We start from the raw sequence: 15,156 nt of genomic DNA, 5'->3' as shown, positions 1-15,156 counted from the left end.
TGGTGTAGTTTGCCCTGCTCTACACACTCCATAAGCAGAAGGACTAAATCTCATCTCTGCTGACATATACAATGGGAGAGCTCCTGTGCTCTCCTGTCCACAGAAGGAAAATGGGGCTTAGGGATAAACCCCAATTAGAAGAACAAATCCTGACTCTATAAATTATCAGGAGCTTGTTTCAAGCACTTGAGTCTGCCCAAGAGATTGTAGCTGTTGGGAAAGTACAGATCTAAAAACACAGCCCAGTATCTATCTTGATGTGAATCTTATCATGATGACCTTTTCTATTCCATCACTCTCCCAAACTCATCAGGATTTTTGTGGAATTTCCTAACACCTTCTGCAGCTTTTATAACATCACATACATGTCATCATTCATTATAATATGGAAGCCAGCAAAAGGAGCTGTAGTGTTGGGTGCTGGTATCAGGCAGGCAATCTCAGCTGCTTTGTCATCGTTATTTTCAGCTGCTCCTGAAAAAGTGAAGATTTTTTCCAAAGGCCCCTGTTTGTCACTGTTCTTCCCATCTTCTTGCTGGCTTTCTGCCTCAGTGATGGACTCTGGTTCTTCATATTCCAGCTTGGTTTGCAACACCACATGATCATTTTTGTCTAGCCACTCCTAGAAAAATTAAAATGTTAATGTCAGTAGAGATGAGTTATCTGTCAAAAGAAGCCTGGTTGTACAGATGCCAATTACCAACTTTCCTTTCATATTGGCATCTTTCCAGGATAAGCCAGGAGATGATGAAACAGAAGCAAGGTAGAGAAGCAGGACATAAAATAACAGGACAGAAGAAAGAGTGGCAGGAAAGCAGACAGGATTCCAGAACTGCATACAAATTCCTACTTATTCTTGAGACCACATAAAATACATTTTTGTATTTAATTAGGGCCCCTAGAAAACCTTGGATGTGTAAAATACCTGGTGCTCCCTCTTTGATAGACTCATGCTTTGTTTGACCCAAGCACTGACTTAATCTAAATTAAGACTAAATTCGGATGAAGACTTAGGCAACATAGCATATCTTTATTAATGCTTTAGTACTAATTTGAATTTGTATCTTTTTTCTTCACTTTGAGTTTAAAGCTGTCTTTTATATAAAAAGTTTTCAGCTTGTCACTGAAAAATTATTACTGATTTTTGATATTTCATTGGATTTGAAAACACAAATATTTAACCCATTTCCCCTTTAGAGGAAACTTACTAGCAATTAAGGTAAGCACTAGAACAACTAACACAGAAAACTACACCGCATATGTGATGAGTGACTCATAAGAAGCATTAAGAAAACAAAAGCAAAAACTGTAGACTATTCATTTGATAGATATTCTGTGTCTAAAGGCTTTGTGAGCATGGACCTCTATGGCTGAGAGTGGATATTCCCTCCTGTGACTGACACCTGCAAAGCTGTGAGTGTGCCAGCACTCACGGGTTCAGCACTTCACAAACATAAAGCACAAGATCAAACTCCCTGACCTATCATGTGCAGGAAAGGGTGCAGACACCACAATGTCATTTCAGTGGATATTGTGCCTCTCAGCACTCTGAAATTCTTCTCCAGCAGTTTCTCTGTCTCTATAGCAAGTGCCTTTTCACAGTCCCAAAGCAGCACTGCACTGATTTTATGAGCGTTTGCTCCGTGGATCCTCTTGGTGATGCTGCAGAGAGGGAGGGTTTTGGGGCTTTTATCTTGGGTCAGAGACTCCTTGTCATAATGTCTGTGCAGAGCAAGGATCAGTAGCTACCTTCAAATTATTCTCAACGTTTTGGAGTTTGCAGCTCAGCTAAGGTGATTTTTACCTGTAAGTTTCCATTATGATCATTGAAGAGATCAGCTAATGGGTATTTGGGGTCTGGTATAGCAGGCAGGACTGACATCTGAACCCTGAAAAAAGGGAAAAAACCCAACAAATAAATGTTTTGTTATAGCACAGTTATTCATACAAACATCTCCTTCAGCACAGTTCTGTACCCACATATATATTTTATATGTGTTCTCTCTTCTTGATTTCTTTTTAATGTGTTCGGAAGTCAAAAAGCAGTTATAACAGTCTGATAACCCCATCAGGCTAAGAGACTTTTTTGATAAATCTTCAATCCCAGTCTAGCAAAATCCAGACTTTACACAACCTTCCAGTTATTCAGCATATGCCATTCTGCTTGATGCAGTAGTCAGAGCTTGCAATCTCTAGTTACCTTCCCCTAGACAGGGAAGAAGGTGTAGCAACCAGCTGTATTGGCTGAGTTAGTGAACACAAATGTAAATGTGAGCCATAGAAGTGCAGGAGAAAAAACTCAATTTATGAACTGAAAGGGTAATTAGAGTCACAAATACTTTCATCTCTGAAAATATGTCATTTCTGGCACTTTTTTCCACCAAAAAAGCAAAAATCTGGGGCCTTTGTGGGTATGCTTGTTGTTTGGTAGTTGTTTGGGTTTTTTTTTAATTGTAAATTCTAAACACAAACAGCATTATTCAACGGCCAATCTAAATATTGATATAGTCTTATTATCAAGCTTACTCAAGCTTACTTTATCTTACTGCAAAGAGACATTTTGATTGCTTGATGAAGGTTGAACAAAATAGTGTCCTTTCAGAACAAGTAGCTAGAAAAATTGGCTTCTCAGAATTTACTTAAATTTCCTTAAAAGAGAAGAAATTAGGTGGAAGAGACAGAATTTTATCCTGAAACATTGTCTTTTTCCAGAATTGTTCCAGTTTTGCAAACTAAAGGCCTGGGTGTTTGGAAGGCCAGGATGTATTATTCCTCAAACAGTGGTTAAGCTACTGACTTCTACATCTTCACCATGACTTTGCCTGACAAGAATTTTCATCACAAGAGGCTTCATCCAGACTGACAGCTCTATTTTCATGGCATGGCTATTTAGTAGTAACCAGTAAAACTATATTTACCTCTGCCACTTACACAGAAGAATCAGGAGGATAAGCATCATTAAGAGTACTCCCAGCGAACAACTTAAAATAATTACTGTCTTTGACTGAGGAGTTATACCATCATCACATGAATCTAAGAATAATCACAAAAAGAGTATGTCAAAAAATTTCTTTTGCTTTAACTGTAAATGTTCCTAATCATGCTGAAATATTGATTTTTCTTTAAAAAGAAAAAAAAAAGCCAGAAATGTTTTTAAGGAAAAATAAGACAAGTTTAATTGTTCAATTGAGACTGAAAAGATAATCTCTGCTTCCCTAAACCTTGCAACAAAATTAAATTGTGCTTTTATTTACCTAAATTGACCTGATACAGGACAACAGAGGGTCTTATAGGCAGTGTAGATGCATTATGAATGAATCAAGTATTTCTACTCAACTTCATCACATTGTAACCATGATAAAGCAACTTTGTGCTAAGATCTGTATTACATAAACCTACTTGCAATCATTAAAGCTGCAAGTGCAAATTTACATGTAGCCCAAATGTTGTATCTCCCAACAAAAAACAAATACATAATCCCAGCAAACAAAGAGCCAGCAAATCACAGGAGTTGATACCCAGAAAGTAACTAGAGGCAGGCTAACACCTAACATGCAAGTATATAAAACTAATGAATTTGTGCATTTTCCTGCATTCTCAGTGTTCTTCCTGCAGGTTTTGTAATGCCACCTCAAACCTCTGCCTCCTACTACTGGCCTTCTGGTCTCCACAGAAATGCCAAAACCGTGGATGATTATTCATACAGAAGCAACTGTCCAGCCGGTTCCACCTCCCTGCTCTGTTTAGCTGCCAGGAAACCACAAGTAAAATTGTGACCTAAGTGAGGTCTTCAGAGTTTATGAAATTTCTTCACAGCTTCATCTGATTATAGACTTGGAGTCAATAACTCATTAAAGTCCTGAAGAAAACCGCTTGCCTCAATGAAGGAGCTGTGTGGAAGAGACTTCTCTGTAGGTCAGCACTGTGGCCATGAGTGTACAGGCTACCAATGGTCCAGGATTTCATCCCACCTAGGCTGTCTTCAAGTGAGCTAATAGCCCATTGCAATTTAGAGAAATCAGATCTTGTTACTCTGAACGTTTGAGGGCTTCATAGACTTCTGGTAAAGTCTAGTGAGTGGCAGTTTGTGCTTAGGTAACATAAATGTGTTTGTATGGTGTACATTTTTTTTTTCTACAGAAAAACTGGGATTTGTTTTTGATGAGCAGTAGGAATACTGTTTGCATTGACAATCTAATTAATGTCAGTCACCCTCAGTTAAGTGCAACTGTTTGGTAAGAAAGCAGTGCTGATTCTGGCTTTGCTTCCCTTCAATCTCTTTTTCCCCATCCTCCTCGTTTCGATCAATCCAACATCCTTGAGCATCAGACTTCTGTGACCTGTGGTCCTGTAGTACAACTGGATGTACTTGCAAAAACTACCTTCAAAAATTAGACTTCAGGGATTTTCTTAGAGTTCATATTTGATGTCCAAATATGGGCACCTCCCTTCAACACACACACCCACTGAGACCTCATGCATTACATCACTGTCACTGGGGCATCCTCAGTGCTATTGTAACACAGATAATAACACTCTTAACTTTCCTGATTATGACATTAATTGGTAGCTTCAGGGGCCATCAGGAACAGAGTGGATAGAGTTAAATTAAACAGGTGAAATTAAACATTCACATGAACTTTCTTTGATAACACAAGATGGAGAACAATAGCGCAACATTCATTTGCTGCATGTCCTCAGCTTCTTTTGCAATCACCCCTTCTTCTTTTGCACTTAGACTATATATATATATATATATTTGCTGTTACCTAATAATGTGCCATTCATCCAAAATGTTTCAGCTGCCCAGTCACTGCTGTATTTAACCACGTTGCAGTGTGGTACCAGTCTCCTCAGTCTGACCCGGAAAGAGTAGCACTTCCTTGGATCGAAGCCTTGCTCTCCAATACTGCAGCACTTAGAAGTTCTGGACTGAGACAGAAGGTTTATCATTGTCAATTCTGGTTTTCAAGACAGTGCTTGAAAATGCTGTACTCAGTCATGATCACAACTAGGACAAGGAATAAGACAATGCAAAACCTCAAAAACAAATGTTACCTTCTCTGAGTTTTGAGGAATTCTGTTTCTTGCTTGACTTTTGACTATTCATATCCATTCCTTGTTGTGTGGTATTGAGCTGAAGGTCCTAACAATCCCTGCATAGTGCACTATGTTACAGTTGCATATTTACAATACACAAAGACACTCCAATCCACAAAATATTTACAAGTTATATTTGAGAATGGAAAGGTTTGTTAGTGAAATAATGTTTGAAAATACTTAACAGCTGATTTTAGAATAAATAAGAATCCTGTGTAATTTCTTTTTTTTATACTATTTCATTTGTTTTTCTTTTTTTTTTTCCTCTCTTCTTTTCCCTAATCTGTTTTCTGCTTCTATCTTTCCAAACTCTTCTATTCTAAATGTATGCCTTTTCCTTAGATTGCCCTCAGTTCTTAAGGTGGGAACTGCCTTTAAATTCATAAATTATTTCTGGCATGGTAGAAACCCAGGGTTCTAAAAATCTAGATGTTTTCTGCTAGCAGATATATTTGAAAATATAGGATGGGAGAAAATCTGGAAACAAACGTATTTTATTTTCTATGGATATGCTACTTCCAACTCCTTCTAGTGTTAAATAAAAATGTGATGTCTACTGCTTTCAATGTTGATTAAAAATGTAACATACAACTCACTTGCCAATCTTTGTCAAACTTGCTTTTGTACTGAAGCTCAAATCTCAAGCACCATGCATTTTTCTCAGGTTTATTACAGCTTACAGTAACAGTGTCCTCTTTCCAGAAGAAGGTCACATTTTCTGGTGGATTGGGCTTTACTGAGAAAAAGAGAAACAAATTTTGCTATAGCATCCTAAAATGAACTCTTGCCTTCTTGTATTATGAAAACTCTGCCTTCCTAATTTAAAGGCTTCAGTCTGATCCTTGATATTTGTCCTTTGTTACCTAACCTTTTTGAAATTAATTTTGTTATCAGTGAGTGATAATTGTGAAAATTTTAGGATCAGGCTGCAGTTTTCCATAATTTAACAGATATTGGTAAAATTAAGAATATAAAAGCATTCTCAAAGTTTGATGCCTTGACAGATTTGTGTTTAATCCCTTTTGCTAAAACATTATTAATAAGTTTGGAATATATAATTTTTTTCAGATAATTCTCCAATGTATATATTCTATGTGATTTCTATTAGGAAAAAAAATCGTTGCAGTTTGAATGACGTAGGTATGCAAAATTCCAGAAGTTTTTGATAAATTAATCTCACACTAGATGGTAAATATGTATTCAGGGACAGTAAAGATTCAATAAAAACAGGAACATATCTCTACTAGTAGTAGGATGTCCCTTTTACTCTGCCAGACTGTACCATAGCCACTCAGCTAATTTCTATTGGCATCAGTGATGGTTTTGTGACAGCATCTTTGACAAGAAGCAGTGTGCTGCCTGATATTGCATGAAAAATGGCAAAAGAATGAAGGTTGAAAGTATGAGAAATATCACACTAATTATGTTGAAATAATGAGAAATTAGTCAGCACTAAGACAAAAAACTATTCATTTTCTTGTTCAGCAGGCCTGCACTAGACAAAGAATACCCATATATATATATATTTAGTATTTTCCTTTGGATTTTGAAATTGTATTTCGGGACAAGTCTGACTGTCCTATGTTGTCTCACTTAACTGCAGCTGCACACAAGCCTATGTAACTACAGCAAGGAACAAAAATCAGCATTTAATAACTGTAGTTTTGTTTTGACGAGCACAATAAGAATATTTTATACGCCATATAAGAGATTTCTTCTCAAACTTAGAGAACTGGAAAATCTGCCAAAGTAGTCATGATTTTTCAAACGTACTGTAAAAATCAGCTTTTAGATTTTTAAAAAAAAGCTCATCACTTCCATTGCTGTTCCTGATAGAAATGGTAAGGGTAGGTCCTTCTGTCTTAAAAAGACATCCAGAATTATAATCTTGATCCAATAAATAGGTGGTACATGGCTTCCAAACTTTGTTCTTGCCTTCACCAAATCTGTAAATGAAATAATATTGGTAAATGGAAAACTTAAAAAATAAGTTAATTAAATTTTTTAATGCCTTTTTTTTTTTAAAATGCTGCATCAAAGAAAGTCTGAGCATGGTTTTTATTGAAGTGACAAATATCATAGTGGTGTAAGGGAATTCACCACCCAAACTTCACCTAATTTCCAGCCCTTGGTTTGGATGCAGTCTGAAATGTTCAAGTTTTGTTCATGTTGTTATTTTCTAATAAGGGAATGACTTGCTCAAACAGATGCTCTCATGATCCTATTTTCAAGACTGTACTTTGAAAAGTTCTTCCATATATATTACCCAGAAAGAAAATATAAGCACTATGACTTTCTTTAACCAAAATATTACACTTCTGTTAGTCATTAATGATCTCAGTTAATAAGGAAAATATATACATATATGTGAAAAAAACATTTTCAATGGTGTAATTAGCATCAGCAATGCACAGAACAGGGACAATGACAGAAGAGGGACAAATCTTTCATATTATGTCTGTTGTAACTGATTACTCAGCAAGTTTATTAATTTGTAAGTTGTGAATATAAACAAGTTTCATGCTGGATATTAAGAAATGTTAAAAGAATTTCTAGTTCACAGAAGACTCAAATGGACTTGGATATTTCATTGTCCCTAAGTAAATCCTTTATCAAGAGAGGAATAGGCCCTGACAATACTCACATGTAAAAAAATGACACATTCTCATTGGGAAAAAGCTCTCTTGTTGCCCATGTGATCTGCATCTTCTCGTTATTGAAGTTGATTATTGTGGTGTTGATGGCATCTTCCCCACCTGCTCAGGACATTTACAGAGAATATGATTTCAGGAGTGACTATAAAAAGCGTCCCTTGACGTTAGTAGGCTGTCAGTGTCTCTGGGTCTGGATTGAAGGCACCTGAGACAGTAGTTCATCTTCGGACTCAGGTGTTTATTATTTCTTATCAGTAAAACAGTCTCGCAAAAATGAGTTCAGCAGCAAGGCACAAAATGGCTCACAATCGCGTGTTACAAGGTTTATTAAGACTAAACTATCCAATTAAGAACTGGCACCTAGATTATTTTGCCTTTTAACCCAATAACTGATCCCAAAGAGCCCCCGGTGGGGACTTTTCTGCCCAATTACAAAATGCCACCCAAACCCATGAAGAAGAAGGAAGAAGAAGCATGAAGAAGAAACCCAGGATGACACCCTGGTGCCCTCCATCTTGCTTCCATCCACAACACACTAAAAATCCCAAAACCTAAATTTCTCACCAAGTGATACACTTACACTACTTTCTATAATCTATTTCACACTTTTGTAGATTCTCGTCTATCTTGAAGTCTAGGAAACTTTGTCCATGAATGAGGGTCAAAGTCAATGCTCCCCTGGGGGTCAGGGCACCCCAGAGCAGAGAAATATTCCTGGTGCCCTGGATTTCCACAGTAGGAAATCAGTATTTCTAAGATATGTATGCAATAGGTTCAGATGATCATAAAATAAGAAGACAAAAGAGTGTCCAAAATACAAGGAAATAGAGTAAAACAACTTAGAGAGGTTGAAATTAGAATTTCAAAATAATGAAATGAAGGCATGCATGGTGACACGAGAGAGAGACTTGGCCACATGGTCCCGGGACCAAAAAGAGTAGGCTGGGCCACGTTCCTGCTCTGCATGAGGCGTACACCTTGAGGACAACTTTCCCCAAAATAACTGCTGATTAAATCTGGGAACTAACACTGTAGGGAACATCTGTGAAAACTGTCAGATGTTTGCTGTGAGAAACCAGGAACTAACACCAGAAATGCAGACCAGTCAAGACCCACAGGAACACAGAGCAGACCAGCACAAGTAGATGCATTGCATGTTTGATCTATGGCCCGTTCCACCTTAAATACAAGCATGATCATTTAATGTCCCCTGGCTGCACGGAGATATTATTTCCTCTCCAATCATCTCCTTGACACTTGTTCTTGCTAGGGACACAGGATTCCACAATCAGACATTGAAGATAAACCTGACATTGAAGAAATGAAGAAATTAAGAAGGCAGAAGGATTAGAAATCCATTCTATATCAAAAATTGTTTATTTTGCATTCTATAAGATGTGAAATTGTGTTTACTTGAGTGAATAAAGAGGAAGAAGACGTATCATCAAGAAACCACTTGAAGGTAAAATTTTCAGACTTCTCCAGCTAAGCTGGAGAATAATTTTATTTTATTATTTAATTTATTCCAGCTAATAATTTTAGTCTACCACTAAAATTATTAGCTGGAATATTCCTGTCTAGAAGGAAAATATTAGGATTTTAGCTTTGATCACTGTGTACATTTCATGCTCCTCTGGACTTTTGAAGGGGTTTAAAATTTTAAAATATTTCTTATGGGCTTTTCATTATATCCAGTCATTTTAATTATTTCACCGGAATCAAGAATAACTATTCTCATGGTTGCTATCTTTTGCTCTGTAATCAACATGAAGAACGTGAGACATGGGTTCAAGTAAGCATTTTGCCTATTTTCATGCCTTTCTTTATCTGTGTCTAGGTGCTTTATGACTACTCTAATTAGAGTTATAACATTTTTGTTGAGTTGTATTTGTGTTGTAACACACAGTCTTGTAAAAACCATTCATGACAGTTATGGCAAAATTCAGGACATACTGCGTAGATCTACCTTCAGGTTTCTGCTATGTGACTTGTGGAGCTGTGCAAAAAAGATTCTGCTCTTACTCAAGAACAGGACTTGAAACTACCTCCTCCATCTCTTACCTACTGCCTGCAAACTTGTTTTGTATTGTTTTCTCAAACAGAAAACCTTGTTTACATGCTGAGGCAAAAACAGAAGTGAAAAACCTTAAAAGGTGTAATAAAGTGGAGTTTATCCAGCCAGTTCTACCTCTGTTGCAACAAAGTACCTACAACAAAGCAGCTCATTTTACATAAGACTTCAAGCTCTTTGTAATTCCCTTGTGTGCATCTAAGAGATGATCTTGTCTTTTACTAAAGCCTCTAAGAAATATGCAGGCAAAGTGCCTAACAGTGGATTCTTGGTCTATGATTGTACTACTACATTTTAATTTTTATGGACTACTTTAGCATGGTTGTGCTGTGCAGTATGTAATGTAACTGAAATCCTTTAGTTTTTGGACTTAGATTTTCTATAAAACTAGTTTAATGTATATTTAATGTGCATTAGGTGTATGTTCTCCATCCTTAAGTAAAATTGACATAATGAAAAAGCCTATACATGTTAGAATGGAGAATATTGTAATGTCCTGAGATAATTTTTATGATTATATAATGAATCCTTTCCATTCCCTTTAGAAGTTACAGAATATATACTTTCTACTTTTAGATAATTAGTCTGATTGCCTGTATTTTCACTTTGAGAAAGAACTGCTAATGATCATGATTCAATTATGAAAATAAGAACAGGAAGAGTACTTGCTTTCTTAATTATATATTTTCAAGGGTAATTAATTTCAAAATTAATTTCTCATGCTGTTTCTATGTGTACAATATTTGGACAGAACGACAGAAAGCAAAATGTTCTTTGTAGGGTATGTCTTTGGATGGGTATGTTTTAGGTATGTTTTTGGATGGGGCTCTGAGCAGCCCAGACCAGGCTGCTCAGAGCCCCATCCAACCTGGCCTTGAACAATTCCAGGGATGGGGCACTCACAGCTTCCCTGTGCAACCTGTTCCAGTGCCTCACAACCCTCACAGTAAAGAACATTCTCCTAACACCTATTCTAAATCCAGTCTCTTTCATTTTAAGGCCAGCACCCCTTGTCCTGTCACTACATACCCCATATAGAAAGTCTCTTTCCATCACAATTGATCTGAGGTGTTCAGTCAATTTGGTCACGGGGGCTGTGCAGGTACAGAACAAAAGAAGGAAGAGGGAAAAAGGAGTTTATAACATAAATATAGAATACTGTAACAGAGGCAAGGAAAGTAAAAGTTTGTCTTAAATATCTCAAAAAGGAAAAAAAACTACAATGCTATGAGTTTTATCCCTCCAAGTCTGGAATTCTTAAACAGTACTATAATGCTTATTCTTTCTAAATTCATTTTCTCTTACTGGACAGTATAAATAACTTCTTTTTCTTTTTCTTTGCAAATTATTTTTCTGGGGAAATTGTTAGAATTAAGAGGGATAACACTGGTTCATTAATTGTGAGAGAGAGCACACAGAAATTGCTTATCCAAATTTTTTTTTACACATCTGACAATTAATGTGGTGACAAAATTTAGACTGATTTTGCCTCTCAGCTAGGTGATCTGTGCTTGGGAATCTCCTTGAACCTGTGACTATATATCCTACAACCTGCCAGCAGAGAAGTAAAGATCTGGTGAAGTTGTAAGCCACCCTTCCATCTCTGTGCAGGTCAATTGTTGAAATCCTTTTTCAGGGTGCCATATTTTCCCTCAATACCAATGTGAAGAGGACACCAGCATTAAAGCCCTGAATCCCATAGCATTCTTTCAAGGGGGAGCTTGATCTTTTCATACTCTCAGTGCGTTATTTGAGGTATGGCTAGCTCTAGAGATGGATACTAGTAAGGAAACCAGAGGAATCCCATGGCATTTCCACACAATCAAAGTGGACACTGACTAGCCTGTTGGAAGGCAAAAAAAGACACCAATTAATTCTGAACCTTAAACAACACTCTTTATTCTGTATTTTTTCAAATGTATTATAACTCTGCACTACTTATGAGAGGCTGCAATTCAGAGGTGAAGACTAAATCTTGGGTTTGGTGATGAACATTTTTTGTATGGCGAAGAATATCAGTTTGACTCCAGTCCTGCAGTGATTTATTCATGGACCTAACTCTGAGTAGTTGACTTCAGCAGGATTGGTCAGATTGTATCAACTTAACAACATAAATAAATATATCTAAATATATATCTAAATCACAACCTTTTACTGCAAAATATCCCTACATATTATGAATTAAAATGCTGGGATTTTAAAATCAAAGTATAAACTCCAACAACTGCAGTTATTTGTGTACTAAAAGGGAAGGCAATACATTATTAAATTCTTTAACAAGAAATAGAAAGTTAATTGAAATGGAATAGAAATTACAGTAAACCACCTGGTGATATATACACCTTCTTTCGTGTGCTCCCATTTAAAAAAAATTTCATAAGAAATCACTTTCAACATAATTAAGTAGGTATGTAGGACAGAATCTTACCAATCTTTTATCATTAAAGACTTTGTTTTCAGGGCTCTAGTTGGAGAAATTTTCTTCTGTGTTTTCTAATTTCATGAGTTGTGAAGCCTTTTTGAATGTAGTATGAGTTGTACTTTTTGTAAATGTACAGTAGGTATTTGCATGTATCTTTTGAAATTATGACATGTATATTTTGCATAATTTAAATTTCAACATGAAGGCATGCATAACCTAAGTGAGTTTCTTTAAAGTTTAGTGTAAATTGGCATCAAGTCCTCTGAGGATATATACAGTTTATCTGAAATATATTTTTTCTTTTTGATGATGTTTCCCTTGCCATTAACTAAAAAGGTGTTTGGTTTTAAGCAAGTATACACCTATACTTCTGCAGGCAGAATCATTTGTATCTTCTTTTAGTGGAAATAGAAAGAGAATAGAGAGGAACATTTCTCTCCCTTTATTTATGATGGAATTTTTTTGAATTCAGCTGTGACATCATAGATCATTCTCAGCTGATATGTCAGCTCTCCCACAGTAATTGCAAATATTTAAAGCCTTCTTCTAATTGTGATCCTGGAGGCATACAATACACCAAAGCAACACATTCATAATTATTCTTTCTATTATAATAATGGATAGATGAAGAGGTCAAAAATGTTATGAACAGGCAGTCCCTGGGCTAAAAGAGGTGTTACAACTTTCTTTCTGAAGATGAGCTGCTGGTCTACCAAGGTATGCAGCATGCTGCAGTGCTGGAGGATATGTACCAGTGCCCTGGAGCAAGAGCTTCAGAGAAATTATCCAAGCCTACACCTTCCATAAAACCAGACAGGGACTGGTAAGGTGCCGCACAAGACTTGAACATCACAGGCCCTGCTGGCCACCTAATTCTTCTGAGGACAGAGAAGCATGGAAAATACCACTATGGTGTGTGGAGAAAGTAGTTCTACAGGGGAAAAAAACCCAACATTTCCTTGAGTAAAAAATTATGCAAATGCAACCATGAGAAAGAATATGAGCAAGTACATTCCACCTCCTTTCTATTTTTCAAAATTTATTACTGAGAAAAGATACTACTGAAGGGGAACATGTAAAAAGGCTAAATGTCACGGAACAAATTTAAAAAAAGAAAGGGAGAGGCAGAATATAAATCTTCAAAGATAACAGAATGAAACATGCATGTACTGGAACAGTTGCAACCTCATTGATGCATAACAAAGAAGAAAAAACACTTTTGATTTCCTTAGACTGATGAAACCTGATAAGTAACCACATGTTAAACTTCCACATGTTGCAGTAGACTGTACAGAAACTACTGGAGAACAAGACCCAGATCTGAACCTATAGTCTTTAGTTACCCTTCATGTTGATGAAGGAAAGTTTTATTTTTTTGATAGGAAGAAATGTAGCCGAAAGTGCCATTTGTACACAAGGATGCTGAATTGAACACATAGGACAGAGAACGAATAGCAAAAATATTTTCAAGAGGAAAAAAGCCAGCAAGTGAAAGTTTTTTATAGGTATATTGAGACGAGGTATAATTCTTATAGCATGATTCTTAGAATCCACCAAATTGAGTGCTTTGGGTTTTTCTCAGCAGATCACTGACCATTGCCAGGCATCACAACACTGCATAATATAGGTACCACTGCTCTAATTTTCAAATTTTGTTCCACAAAGGCGTGCCATCAGCCCTGTATGGCTATAGGTGATTGCCATCTCAGGGCAGAGAAGTCACCTCCCGTCCCAGGTCAGCCAGTGACTCACAGGGACAATTAACCCTGAGGAATCAGGTGGTGAAACATTGCCAGAAATGGTATTTACCATATGTATGGCAGAACAGAGACATAACTTATAGGTTGATAGCATGAGATTATAACTTTAAAGAATTTCTTTTTCCTTTTAAAATGAATGACAGGGAATGTGTGGGAATTTAACTAGAGTGAAGATTAGATTTTTGATGTAAGTGTTGAGCTTTATGTTTGATTTCTGTAGTAATGCATTTATCTTTGACAAGCTATAAGTAATGGCATTGCAGACAAATACCTAAGACAGAGATGTTCTTAGGTAGCCAAACAACTTGTCTTTAATAATTTTGCTGTGTAATAATATTTTTGTCTTGATGCTTTCTCAGGAACAAAGTATTGCTGATCTTTTCCCATAGTGTTCATTCTTTTAGAGTACTAAGTGCAGAAGTCTTACCTTGAATGTGTCTTATCCTTCTTTGTTCATTGAAGGGTATTCTTTTTTGGCTGCAATCTACTCTGTTAGAAAACTTTCATAGAAATCTGTTATATTTTGTTTTTCAGAGGACCACTTTCATTTCTGCTGGATATTAATTTTTGTTTGGTTCAATCTTCTAATCAAAAAAAGCACTGAATATTGTAACACATGAGGTAAAATATACACAGAAATATTGCTATAGACACAGAAATATTGCTAGCTGATAAATCAATTTATAAATAAATATATGGGGATTCGAACTTACCAGATGATTGTGACTGTGAAGCCACCGTGTTGCCTAGTATGAAGATCATTGAATATGCTTGAAAGATGAGTCTCATGGTTGGAATGACTGTGAAGAGATGAGTAATCATAATCTCTGGATTTACTATTTGATCACTTTATACCAGATGCTGGAGGGAAGTGGAGGAAATGACAACAGGAAATAAAAAATGGCTTATCTATAGCTACAAACAAATTAGAAGTGCAGGACCTTCTTAAAAAAAATATAATCAGAACATGAGTATCTCTTTTCCCAGCTTTATCTTCTCACAGCTGTATCAATCAGAGGAGACCATAGCCCTGATGCAAACCAGGATGAAGCAGCTGTGCAGAGGTGTGACCACAGAGTATCACAGAATCAATCACAGAGGCACAGAACAGGCAAGTTTGGAAGGGACTGCAGTGGGTCCATCTGGTCC

The 15,156-nt window shown here is 36.5% G+C and overlaps 1 protein-coding gene across 1 annotated transcript; it reads right to left on the bottom strand.

The window, feature by feature from the left end:
* Positions 1-251: 251 nt before the first annotated feature.
* On the bottom strand, positions 252-14,829 carry CRLF2 (cytokine receptor like factor 2). Its single transcript, XM_071455192.1, has 8 exons — positions 14,721-14,829; positions 7,745-7,856; positions 6,874-7,046; positions 5,697-5,836; positions 4,770-4,932; positions 2,919-3,033; positions 1,805-1,889; positions 252-622 (listed from the first exon to the last, which is right to left on the bottom strand). The coding sequence occupies exons 1-8, from the start codon at positions 14,827-14,829 to the stop codon at positions 350-352; spliced, it is 1,170 nt and encodes a 389-aa protein (XP_071311293.1). The 3' UTR covers positions 252-349.
* Between the last annotated feature and the right edge of the window lie 327 nt (positions 14,830-15,156).

This window comes from Agelaius tricolor, unplaced genomic scaffold (genome assembly GCF_023055355.1).
Source record: "Agelaius tricolor isolate 1412-34295 unplaced genomic scaffold, bAgeTri1.0.p SCAF_45, whole genome shotgun sequence".
NCBI classification, from domain to species: domain Eukaryota; kingdom Metazoa; phylum Chordata; class Aves; order Passeriformes; family Icteridae; genus Agelaius; species Agelaius tricolor.
The sequence above is the reverse complement of the archived record's forward strand: the minus strand, read 5'-3'. Positions and strand labels throughout refer to the sequence as shown.

Coding starts and splice junctions, on each gene's coding strand:
- CRLF2 (XM_071455192.1), bottom strand. CDS start 14,829: ATGATTACTCATCTCTTCACAGTCATTCCAACCATGAGACTCATCTTT. Junction 7,857..14,720: donor TTCACAGTCACAATCATCTG/GTAAGTTCGAAT, acceptor TGTCCTGAGCAG/GTGGGGAAGATGCCATCAAC. Junction 7,047..7,744: donor AATGTGTCATTTTTTTACAT/GTGAGTATTGTC, acceptor TTTCATTTACAG/ATTTGGTGAAGGCAAGAACA.